This window comes from Lygodium microphyllum, chromosome 4, assembly GCF_053477565.2.
Source record: "Lygodium microphyllum isolate KBCC chromosome 4, Lygodium_microphyllum_v1.1.10, whole genome shotgun sequence".
In the NCBI taxonomy this organism is placed as follows: domain Eukaryota; kingdom Viridiplantae; phylum Streptophyta; class Polypodiopsida; order Schizaeales; family Lygodiaceae; genus Lygodium; species Lygodium microphyllum.
Window position 1 is genome coordinate 104,903,149 of NC_141138.1, and position 12,713 is coordinate 104,915,861.

Sequence of the window (12,713 nt, forward strand, 5' to 3'; positions counted from 1 at the left end):
GATTCAATGAGTATTAGCCTTGGTATCGACTAAAAACTACAATTGAGATGGATATTTATAAAAGTAATGATGATGACGGTCATGGAAAGAAAAGTAAATCAAAGCAATCAACATGTTGAGGACATGTCTGGATCTCAAAATCATGAAGAAAGCAGTGGCAGTTATAGTCCATGGAGTGGCAGGTCTTTTGATCCCATGGTTTCTCAAGTAGTAAAATAACTCATTCGACGTATATTCTCCTTCATTATCTGATCTTAAGCATTTTTATAGCCCCCAAATTGCTTTCCTGCCATGGCCTTAAAACCCCAAAAACTCTTCAAATGCTTCACTTTTATGTTGCAAAAAGTATACCCATATCATCATGTTAAAATCATCAATAAAAGTGATATAGAGCTTGCGTTTTCCACTCAAAAGAGACATTTTGAGATGGACCCCAAATATCTCAATATACATTTCCAAAGGATAACTGCTTACTCTCCCCCTCTTTAGAAATGGGAGCCTAGACTACTTGCCAAACTCACAAGCCTCACATACATGATCATAATTTACATATCCAAATTGTAGAAGCCCACGAACTACTTGTCTAGATTGCATCTATTTAAGCCTTTGCAAATTTACATGCCCAATTCTTCTATGCCCTTATTGTACATCTTTATCTTGTACATGCCCTATCTCAATATACATAGAGCTTTGTATGATGGGAGTTCCTACATCCAAAGCAAATAATGTGCCTTTCTTTTGACCACAAGCAATAAGCCTGCTAGGTTTTCTCTTCCTTAACTCTTCAATGAAGCAACCATACTTGTTAAACGTCACTTGTAACCCTTGATCAACCATTTGACCAACTGAAGCCAAGTTTTTAGTTATAGTAGGCACATATAAGACATCCTTAAGCTTAGTTTCTGTCCCATTTCTAGTCACCAACAGAACACTGCCAATATGCATTATCTTATGCAATGTGTCATCTCCTATAGCCATATACTCTTCATTTGCATTTGATCCCTTCTATTAAACCATTCTACATGGTGTGTCATATGGTTTGTAATACCTAAATCCAAAAACCAATCATCCTCTCTAGAATGGTGCTTCATATTGCCAAGTACATGCTCCATGGCAAAGAGATCACCTCTAGGTGATGAACTACCGCTAGAATCATAGACACTTCCACTATATCCACATGCATAATACCCAAAACGGGTATCGACCCTAAACATAGCATTTTGCTTATAAAAGCACACTCTCTCAAAGTGACCAAACTTCCCACAATAATGATATGCACCATCTCTTGGTGGACTAGAATGTCCTCTGACTCTAGAGTAGGATCTCCCCGTCTCTAGGTACAAAATCACCACGTCCAAAGGTACTACGGCCACATGCAAAGCTATATGCACGACCATAAGATGATCCTCTAACTCTAGATAAGCTACCACAACCTCTCTAATGATAAAACACACTATCATGTATGCATTCTTTCCACTGTTAGATGCATTGAGGCCCAATTTGATCTCTTCTATATAAGCAACAAAGCAATCGACCCTCAAAATCACACAAAGAGTCTCCTCTAACAAAAATAGAGATATCAAGGAATTTGTATGCAAGTCCAAGTCCATTTAGAGTGACAGATACTAAATCATCATCCTCAATCGGTGCGTATATTGAAGCAAGATCCTTTGCAACCTCTATTATTTCTACTACATAGTCACTGATGCTTCTATTTCCTCACCATGCACTATGCAATCTCTACTTTAGTTGTATCTTACTGGCCTTCGTACAAGTGCCATACATATTTTCTCAATGATTTCCCAAGCATCTTTGCATGTACTTGCCTTTTTAATGTGCGGAATCAATGTCTTTGAGATACATATAGATATCTAATGCAAGACATTCCTATTTTTACTTGTGTAATCCTTATATGCCTTTTTCTATTCTTCAATGGGCTCATCAACTAGTTCTGGGCATGCATCTTCACCTATAATGAGGTCCCATAGACCTCTTCCCATCAAGAAATTCTCCATATGGTAGAACCATACACTGTAATTGCCCTTAGTCAAGATATCACCCAAATTTACAGTTTGTGCAGTTTTCAATATTATGACAGCTGTAAATTCAATAAAACCAGCACTATATAATGTGTCAAATCAATATCCAAACACGTGAAAAAGTCGGAGCATCAACCGCTCAAAACCAGGTCCAAAAGCATTCAAAATGTCCAAGAAAATGCACATAAATTGAATTCCACTCCTATGCTTGTCATACATGTATCCAACTGCTATCACATGTACTCATACATCATGCCCATATGTCAAACATTGGCTGTCCAGCAAGAAACAGTGAAAAAGGGACTCAAACAATGCCCGTATAACCCAAAAAGCATCAAAACACAGTTCTAAGATTGAACAATTTCCCCACTGCTTTTTTGTAGTTTTTCATATCAAGAATGAATTCATGAGTTTAAGCAGTGTCTATGCTTGCGAGCATTGATACATGAACCAATTCGAAGCTGAAAACTGATTGAACCTTGTTGTCATACATGATCTACAACCTCCTTTGGCTCCAAAAATGCATATTCAAACCCAGCACCAATGCCCGAAATTCGAGCTCTAATGGCTCTACTATCCAATATTATGACAGCTGCAAATTCAATAAAACCAGCACTATATAATGTGACAAATCAATATCCAAGCATGTGAATAAGTCGGAGCATCAACCGCTCAAAACCAAGTCCAAAAAGCATTCAAAATGTCCAGGAAAATGCACATAAATTGAATTCCACTGCTATGCTTGTCACACATGTATTCAACTGCTATCATATGTACCCATACATCATGCCCATATGTCAAGCATTGGCTGTCCAGCAAGAAATAGTGAAAAAGGGACTCAAACACTGCCCATATAACCCAAAAAGCATCAAAACACGGTTCTAAGATTGAACAATTTCCCTACTGTTTTTCTGTAGTTTTTCATACCAAGAATGAATTCGTGAGTTGAAGCAGCGCCTACGCTTGCGAGCATCAATACATGAACCAATTCCAAGCTGAAAACTGATTGAACCTTGCTGTCATACATGATCTACAGCCTCCTTTGGCTCCAAAAATACACATTCAAAGCCAGCACCAATGCCCGAAATTTGAACTCTAATGGCTCTACTATCCAATGTACCTATTTGGGGTGGATTAGATGAGGATTACTCCCGCCCTAATACCAATTGAAAAGAACAAAAGTGGATGCGCAATGAAAGAAGCAATGGCACAAATTATGGAGGCTCAAGAGTTCTTCTTCTTCTTCATCTTCATTCTTCCCTCATTCTCTTATTGTCAACTGCATACACACAAAAGTATCCCCGAAATTGATAGATAGCTTTTGACCTCTAAGTCACTTCACACACAGATTCTACTTTAATTATGCATGAATAGGATATAACTTAGCCTATGTCTTATTTCTCAACACGTTGGGTCTGCAGGCCTAACTTCTAAGCCACCTATATAAACCCAAAGTTGTTTGGCAACAAGAGCATGCTTCATCATGTATACCCACGTGGGATAATTAGTGTCATCCAATTTGTCAAAGTCCCCAAACATATTTAGCAAATCATTTTTCCCTACCATTGCTTGCTGCAAATTTCTAATTTTCTTTGTGACCAGCTACTGTCCAAAGTACAAATGCAGGGGCAACACAAAAATCAAGCAAAGAAAAGCCCTCAATTGTGCAATTTTTGAGCATTTTAATGTTAAAAGCTGTCAGGAAGATGACAAACACATGTGGAGGCTCTTTGGCGATGCGATGAGAGACATAGTGGTTGTCGGCAGGCGAGGCGATGCACATGGTTGTTGGGGCAAAGGTGACATGAATGGTGCCCCCGGCTGATACTACGCAGGCTGTTGGCCCAAGCTGTTGGGCCTGATGGGAGAGGTTGGACGTGGCAAAGCTAGAGTTTAAACAGCTGTCACAAGCTGACGTCGGGCAAGCTGCCAACTGGTGGGATAGGGAAGGTACATCTCATTGATGAGCATGCACCAAGTGCGTGTGACCAACAAGCAAATTCTCAAGCTGCTTGACCTAACTGTTAGGATGATGTGGTGCAATCTGTGGGGGCCCACCATTTTAATGTTAAAAGCTGTCAACACGTGTGCAAACTGTTTGGCGATGCAACAAGAGACACGGTGGTTGTCGGCAAGAGAGACAGTGCACATGGCTATCGAGGCAAAGACGACAGGAATGGTGCGGCCGGCTGATACTACACAGGCTGTTGGCACAAGCTGTTGGGCCTGATGGGAGAGGTTGGACGTGGCAAAGCTAGAGTTTAAACAGCTGTCACAAGCTGATATCGGGCAGGCTGCCGACTGGTGGGACAGGGAAGGTATGTCTGATTGATGAGCGTGCAGCAGGTGCGTGTGATGAACAAGCAAATTCTCAAGCTGCATGACCTAACTGTTAGGATGATGTGGTGCAATCTGCAAAATAGGTCTCCCTAAACTTAGGCGAGTAGATGACGTTGGTTGTTGGGAACAGATCTGAAGCTTCATGAGCAAGCTACACAGATAGATTTCCAACACAAATACACCATAAACAGTGGAGCCAAGTTCGACACTCGATGGTAGTTGAAGCAATGGCAGCTCGCAAGCAAAGTGGCAGCTAAGAAGAGGTATGGCCCTGATACCATTGTTATTTTAGGTTCAACAACACGCACACATAGTGTACAAGTGAATAGCAAGAGAGAAGAGATTGCTGAAAGGTCAAATCTGCTATGTGAAAATGATCTAAAAGTACAATTCCTAAGGTACTAAGTACCACACCAACTAATGGGTGTTCACAACATGGGGAAAAAGCCCTTCTCCAACTTTAAGGTAAAAAGTGCCCATGGATAAGGGCGCAAAGCCTTGTCCATGCACAGAATGGTGCATAGTCCAGTAATTCAGCTGAAAGATTGTTGTATATTCAGGGTCATTTGGAGAATCTCCAACTCAAAAACACTTTTTTTTTTGGGTGAAACCAATGTTTTGCAAGTCAATTTACAAGGGAGGTGGTGCAACTAGGGAGCTCAGCACCACAAAAATTGTATAAAAAACAACAAGAAAACACATAGATTATAAGACCATCAAGAACACCAAGTAAAGCATGCATATGCTTTCTTTGGTGTGACCATAATGTAGTATTCAATTACATCAATGGACAAAGAAGGCCATGTTCAGGGTGAACACAACCAATGTCAAAAACATTGGCAAAAAAGAAAGTGTATGAAAACATTGGAAAAGAAAGAATTTATTGATCCTGATAAATACCCTGGAGCCTATAGCAAAGGCTGTCAATATCTGTTTAAACAAATAAAGGAGTCAACAATCTCACCAAAGACCACGTAATTGTGAGATTCTCAAATGGTCCAAGGTGCCCCAAAACCTGATCCTAACAAAAGAACCAACAGAATTCCCTCAAAGGATAGGGAAATTTCTAAATTGCTAAAAGTTTTGCCAAACCTATAAGAAGGGAAGTGCACCCTCAAAGTGTGCTTACTTAAGAGCTCTTTGTTCTTTGATTTTGTGCTGAAATTCCATCCCTCTAAACATTCATGGGACACAAGAAAACTGAAAAACCAGCACCTTATCAGCAACTCAGTAGCAGATTTTCTTGGCGTTTATAGTAGTCGTGAGTATATCAAATGCCAATTCAAATTGCTATGATCCACTTACTTGGGGCCAAAGGAACATTGCCCTAAAGGTGCTGCCCTGAAACCAGCAATTATACATAGCAATTCCAGCAAACATGGCAATAAAACCTATTGCACCAACAAATCCAATAAACTCCTCGCTAAAACCAGGGCCTACTGTAGGATCAGTGAACCAGTAGAACATTGCTTCCGAAATATCTGGACATAAACCCTGCAAAGCATGTTTAAGATCTTAGTCCTTATCTCTTATATTATGTAACAACAATCACTTGGTCAGCCTAAAATCACTACTAACACAGGTATCCGTGAAACAGTAGCACATCAATCTCATTGTTGGCATCCCCAGATGTGTCCAAGAAAAGGACTCTTGAATTGCATACATATCAAACAAACAGGGCCAATACCTGAGAAATATATATATAAAGTGCTGGTCTCCAAATAGCTGGATTTTGCAATGTTCGTCCAAACAAGTGAATAGTATTTTTAATTGCCCCAATTCTGGAGCTGTAAAGGCCTTTCGACACTCTTGTCTCTGGAAGAGCCCAAGCAGCCACCAAAAGCATGAGTGGAGCAACAGATATCAGTAAAAAGGAGCCCCTTGGTCCAAATGAATGAACTGCTGGTCCTGAGACAATGCATCCGATTAAACCTCCAACAGATAAGCTGCCCCAAGATAGACTCTGCAAAACAAATCTAACAGACCACTTGAGCATCACTTTGCAGACCAAAACAATGTATGCACCCAAACTTAAACTCAAACCTCTCTCTCTCTAGTAAATAATGCTAAAAGTTTATTCAATCTCCAATCGAGCAGTCAAGGCACAATTGCAATAGTTCAGTTCAAACTAGGACACCTTTGTAACATTTGATTGAGAAGCTACTAAGCTTTTTACCTCAAAAAAGACTCCTGTTCGTTATGATCGAACAATACAATGAGCCAAGTAAGAAGCAAGTATGCCTCATGCTAGCCACTCTATCAAGTGATCAAAATATATGCAAAAACCAAAACACTACAGCACATGTAGGAGAACCAAATCATCTTGAAAATGGTACTCTGGTACTCCCAAAAGATACCATGTTGGGAATAAAGGCCCATCGTGCCTTTTATATGTGCACGGGTGTAAACACACCCTTAGCACATTTCTACTTTCATATATATCTATCTAAAACCTAAAAAGGTATACACAACAAAAGATTGTACCCAAGAACATCGTGCATCTCTCTCTCTGACTCTCACTCTCTACTCTTGCTCACGTTTTGCTCTCTACCTAACATTTTCAACATTGCATCGCCACTGCGCATCGCTGACTTCAAACTGGTATCAGAGCTGCAGCTAAGGTGTTCGCGCTTCTTGGAGTCCGTGCAGGTCAACAAGCCACGTTTTCAGTCAAGCGACAACTCGTGGAGTTAGGCGCAGGTCAACAGGCCACGTTTTCAGACAGGCGACAGCTTCAAGTTGCATGCAAGTCAAAAACGTCATTTCCTGGTCAGACGCAATCACGCACAGAACACGCACTTCAAGCGGAGCTCAAAATGTTGTTTCTCAGGTCACAAGCACGTCATGCGAGCAGGAAACGGGCTGGCAGCTGTAAACGGGGCAGATTCGTCACTTTTCTTTTGCAAAATTTTTAATTTTTCAAATGTTCCTTGCAAGCAAGCCCTTTGCTCACTAATGGGCATTTATGCATGTAAGCACAGTTCAGAATTTTTGGCATTCAAAAATTTGGGGATTTGCCCAGATTTGATGCTGTTGAGATAAAGAAAGCGACGATCGAGACACGCAATGCTTACTAGCAGCAAAGAGAGTGAGAGAGATAGAATGCAAAGTAATGAGGAGAGTGAACACGATTTTTTGGGTACAATGACGAGTGTACCACTTTAGGTTTTTAGATAGATATATATATATATATATATGAAAGTACAAGTGCTAAGGGTGTGTTCACACCCAAGCACATTTAAAAGGCACAAGGGGCCTTTATTCCCAATAACCTCCCACCTAAACGCAATGTGCCTCAAGAGGAGAAAAGAATCAGCTAAGTCTAGGTATGTACAAAGCTCAAATACATATACCTATCCAACTCCCATCATCTGTCGGCAATGAGCAGGCCGCTCTACTCAAAGACCCTTCGTGAGAAGGTCTACAAGATTATCATCTATATGCACTTTGACAAGCTCAATGCTCTTGCTGTCAAGTACATCTCTAATGAAGTGATACTTCACCTATATGTGCTTCGTCTTTGCATGAAAGGTGAGATTCCGTGCTAGCATGATAGCACTCTGACTATCACAATGAAGAACAAGTAACTTTGTAATGTCAAGCTCTCCCACCAGACGTGAAAGCCATAAAGCCTCCTTGCATGCCTCAGTGGCAGCCACATACTCTGCCTCTGTAGTAGACAATGCAATACACTTTTGTAGCCTGGAGATCCAAGAGACCGCTCCTCCTATGAAGATAAACACATGTCCAGAAGTGGACTTTCTGCAATCTGCATGACCAGCATAATCTGCATCCGTAAAGACAACGATAAATGCCTTCTGCTTTCCAAAGCAAATGCAGAACTCCTTTGTGCCATTGAGGTATCTCATAATACCTTTCACTCCTTCCCAATGCTTTTTACCAGGGTTTGCCATGTATCCGCTAACCACTCCCACTACAAAGGCAATGTCAGGACGTGTAGCAACCATAGCATATATCAAACTACCAATAGCTGAAGCATATGGTATCATGGCCATTTCAGCCGTCTCATCATCAGATGTAGGACTGTCCTCTGCACTGAGTTTCACATATGGAAGAAATGGAACCCCGATCGTTTTCCCCCCCTGCATATTGAAACGCTGCAAAACCTTGGAGATATACTCCTGCTGACATAGATAGAGTAGTCCTTTTGACCTATAACTGAGTGTTCGCATACCAAGAATGTAATTTGCATCACCAAGATCCTTCATGTCAAAGCTGCCATGAAGACTTTGCTTCAGTGAGTCCAAGGCATGAGTATCCTTGCCAGCAATCAACATGTCATCAATATACAGAACCAAGATAGTCAAGATACCATCTGCTGCCTTCTTGGTGTACAAGCAGTGATCCACTTGACTTCTATAGAGACCTTGAGATTGCATAAATGTATCAAACTTATGATACCATTCTCTTGGTGCTTGTTTCAACCCATACAAACTCCTTTTGAGTTTACATACCATCTTCTCTTTCCCTTTGTCCACAAACCCTTCAAGCTACTGCATATATATGTCTTCATGGAGATCACCATGTAAGAATGCAGTCTTTATATCCATCTATATGAGCTCCATATCTTCAACTACAACCAAGCTCAAAATGGTTCTCAAGGTAGTCATCTTCACCACAGGAGAGAAGATCTCATCAAAGTCAATTCCATGTTCCTGCTTATACCCCTTCGCAACCAATCTTGCTTTGTACTTTGGTGAGGACACAGAAGTGAGCTTCATCTTGTAAACCCATTTACATGGAAGTGTTTTCTGCCCTTTACGCAACTACACCAAGTCCCAAGTGCCATTTTTCTCAAGAGATTCCATTTCTGACAACATGGCTTTATACCATTTCTTGCTGTCCTATCTATCCATTGCTTCCTTGAAGCAAGACGGTTCACCACAGTCTATCAAAGTGATCAGACACATTGTTTGCACCAGGAATGAATCTATCAGGTTGTCGAGCAGCCCTAGATGATTTCCTAACCCAATGATCATTATTTGCTGGTTGTTGAGCATTTTTAGCTTGCTGTCCTGGCATTTCAGCCTGCAAATCAACATTCACAGCTTGTTGTCTTGGTTGTTCCTACACATGTAGTGGCTCATTATCATGGGCAATAGCTAACTGATCATTTCCAATATTATTTTCTACATTTACAGGTTCATTTACAGCAGGTATTCGTTGCTGTACAGCGGGCACATTTTGCTGTCCAAAAGGTATTTCTTCCTGGAATACAACCCTACGGACCTCCTCAATCTTTTTGAGCTATTTATGCATGCGATCTTTCCGGAAGATAACGTCATTGCTGTGTACTACTTTCCTTTTCTCGGGATCCCATAATCTATACATCATTTCACCCTCGTCACCATATCCTAGGAAAATGCATTTACAAAACTTTGGCTCAAGTTTGCTGCGTTTTTCTTCACGAATATACACAAAAGCCTCGCAACCAAACACTTTCAGGTGAGCATATGAAGGTGGCTTGCCCAACCACGCTTCTTGAGGAACTCCACCCCCAAAGACCTGTTTCGTAACCGATTAATTAAGTGTATGGCTATCATTACAGCCTCTGCTCAAAAACCATGGGGTAATGCAACATGAGACAGCATCGTACGGACCTTATCCTGTATGCTCCGATTCATTCGCTCTGAAACTCCATTTTGTGGTAGATTATGAGGGGCAGTGAGCACTCTCTTGATCCCTTTGCTGTCACAAAATGCCTAAAAGGCCTTGGACACATATTCCCCACCATTGTTAGAGCGAAGACAGTTAAGTGTCTTATTAGTCTGATTTTCAACCAATGCCAAGAATTTTTTAAACTTGTCAAGCACTTCATCCTTGCTACGAATAGGATAAACCCATACCTTCCGTGTAACATCATCGACAAAGGTGGCAAAATAGTTCTTTTCCCCTAAAGATAATCATGGCATCTGACATACATCGGAATATACTAACTCTAGAGAAGAAGATTTCAGCAAAAGAGACTTTTTATGAGACATCTGTGTATGTTTACCATAAACACAATGATCACAATGCTCAAAATCAACATAACGAAGACAAGGCAAGTAACCCAAACGAGAGAACACTTTCATTCTAGTTTGACTCATGTGTCCCAACCGGCCATGCCACAACAAAACACTTGGCTACTCGGTCATGACAACAACATGATCACTCATACTAGATACATGGAGAGGATACAAGGTATCACTTTTACAACCTCTGGCAATCACTCTAGATCCCTTACAGATCTTCCACTTCCCATCACCAAAGATGGTAGAAAATCCATCGTCATCTAGCTACCCTGTGCTAATCAAGTTCTTCTTGAGCTGAGGTACATGCCATACATGCTGAAGTGTGAAGATAGAACCTTGCTGAAACTGCAACTGCACACTGCCAATACTTGCAATATCACATGCATAGTTGTCCCCAAGATGGAGAACACCATGTCAACCCCCTGTATAGGCACAGAACCACTCACAATGAGAGGTGACATGAAAGGAAACACCTAAATCGAGAATCCAAGTATGCATGTCATCATCTGTATCTGCAAGTAAAGCATGTGCACCAAAGTGTGAAGAGACAAAGAGTACGCCATTCCCACTGTCACTGTCATGAGTGACTACATTCACCTCTTTAATTTTGACACTGTTCTTCTTAAACTGACTCTCTTTCTTCTCTTCCTTGCTATCATCTGTCTTCTTGCCCTTTCCTTTTTCTTTCTTCCATTTGTAGCAGTCACATTTAAAGTGACCCGTCTTGCCACAATGCTGGCATTTAGCATATTTGCCACGTGATTTATTGCGTCCCTTGCTATCAGATTTGCCTTTCTGCTATGATGTGCCTCTAGTATGCAAAGCATTGGAAGACTTACTGGATGCATTGTTCTACCGATTCATTTCTTCCATGAGTAGAGCACTCTCTACATCAGCATACAAAAGAATTGCATTAGAATTGCTCACAGCAGTCCTGAATGTATCCAAACTCTCTGGCAGAGTGCAAAGCAAGCAAGAACATAGACTTAAATTCTTCATCAATCAAGAACTTCAAGGCAACCAACTGGCTGGAAATGGAGTTAAACTCACTCAAGTGAATAGACATTGCTGTACCCTCTTTCATACGCAAATCCATAAGCTTTTTCAGCCAATACACTTTGCTTGCGGCACTCTTCTGTACATATAGTTCTTCCAGTTAAGTCCAAATAGCATATGCAGAATCCAAACCTCCAATGTTAAACAAGAAGGCATCAAAAATCGATAGCTCGATGGTTGAGGGTGCAAGCTCATTTAACTCATCCCAATCTTCCTGTTCCATATCTACGGGTTTTGCCCATTTGGTCTTAATCGGCTTTGCCTACTTCTTCTGCAACAAGATATTGTAGCACTGTTTTTGCCAAACTGCAAAGTTATGTGCTCCTTCAAGCTTCTTAATGTGCATGACATCACTGCTGTCATTGCTGCCAGCCATGATTTTCAGTCCAAATGTAATTTAAAAATTCAGCAAATGCAGGCCCAAACTGTCACACAAGTGACCAAGGTACAAACAAGTACCAACCAGCAACGAATGACCACGTAGATGCAGAAATTTCAGATCTGTAACTACAGTGGGGCACGTGGTTCCAGGAAGATTATTATTCGGCAGGAGTTGCAGCCGGCCCTAGCTGGACGGGTAGACATCCTACTTCTGCAGGAGCACAAGCTCACCCCTGCCCAAGCCCATCCGGTAGGGAAGGTTCTCCCAGGCAGGTCACACACCTACTGGGAGTACGCCATCAGTGCCCACCGCAGCAATGGAGGCGTATGCACCTCTATTGGCCCAAGTCTTACCGCCTACATACGGGATCATGGGGCGATTGTGGCAGGGAGGGTTCTATGGGTCAGGTTGGATATTGGGGACTCGTGCCTCGAAGTTCTCAATGTCTATGCCCCACTGAGGTCAAGGGGCACATCAAGTTCTAGGTGGAGATTGTAGCAGGACTCCCAAAGATGGACTCCTGGATTGTTGGAGGAGACTTCAACAACCTGAAGGCCTTAGAGGACCAGCAAGGTAGAGAGATAGACATACTACTTCTGCAAGAGCACAAGCTCACCCCCGCCCAAGCCCATCCAGTAGGGAAGGTTCTCCCAGACAGGTCACACACCTACTGGGAGTACGCCATCGGAGCCCACCACAGGAATGGAGGCGTATGCACCTCTATTGGCCCGAGCCTTACCACCTGCATACGGGATCATGGGGCGATTGTGGCAGGGAGGGTTCTATGGGTCAGGTTGGATGTTGGGGACTCGTGCCTCGAAGTCCTCAATGTCTATGCCCCACTGAGGTCAAGGGGCACAT

At 41.8% G+C, this 12,713-nt stretch overlaps 1 protein-coding gene across 2 annotated transcripts in view; it reads right to left on the reverse strand.

The window, feature by feature from the left end:
- The window catches only part of LOC148037429 (putative folate-biopterin transporter 6), a 71,985-nt gene that overhangs the window by 10,604 nt on the left and 48,668 nt on the right, over positions 1-12,713 (reverse strand). The window contains exons 5-7 of one of the 2 annotated variants that reach the window (XM_087676354.1): positions 6,067-6,342; positions 5,685-5,873; positions 5,244-5,579 (exon numbers count right to left, since the gene is read on the reverse strand). In XM_087676354.1, coding sequence (XP_087532480.1) covers positions 5,562-5,579; positions 5,685-5,873; positions 6,067-6,342 — 483 coding nt within the window. In that variant the 3' untranslated portion in view covers positions 5,244-5,561. Of the gene's footprint in view, positions 1-5,243; positions 5,580-5,684; positions 5,874-6,066; positions 6,343-12,713 lie in introns of those variants that run through there. The other variant, XM_087676353.1, reaches the window with a different exon arrangement.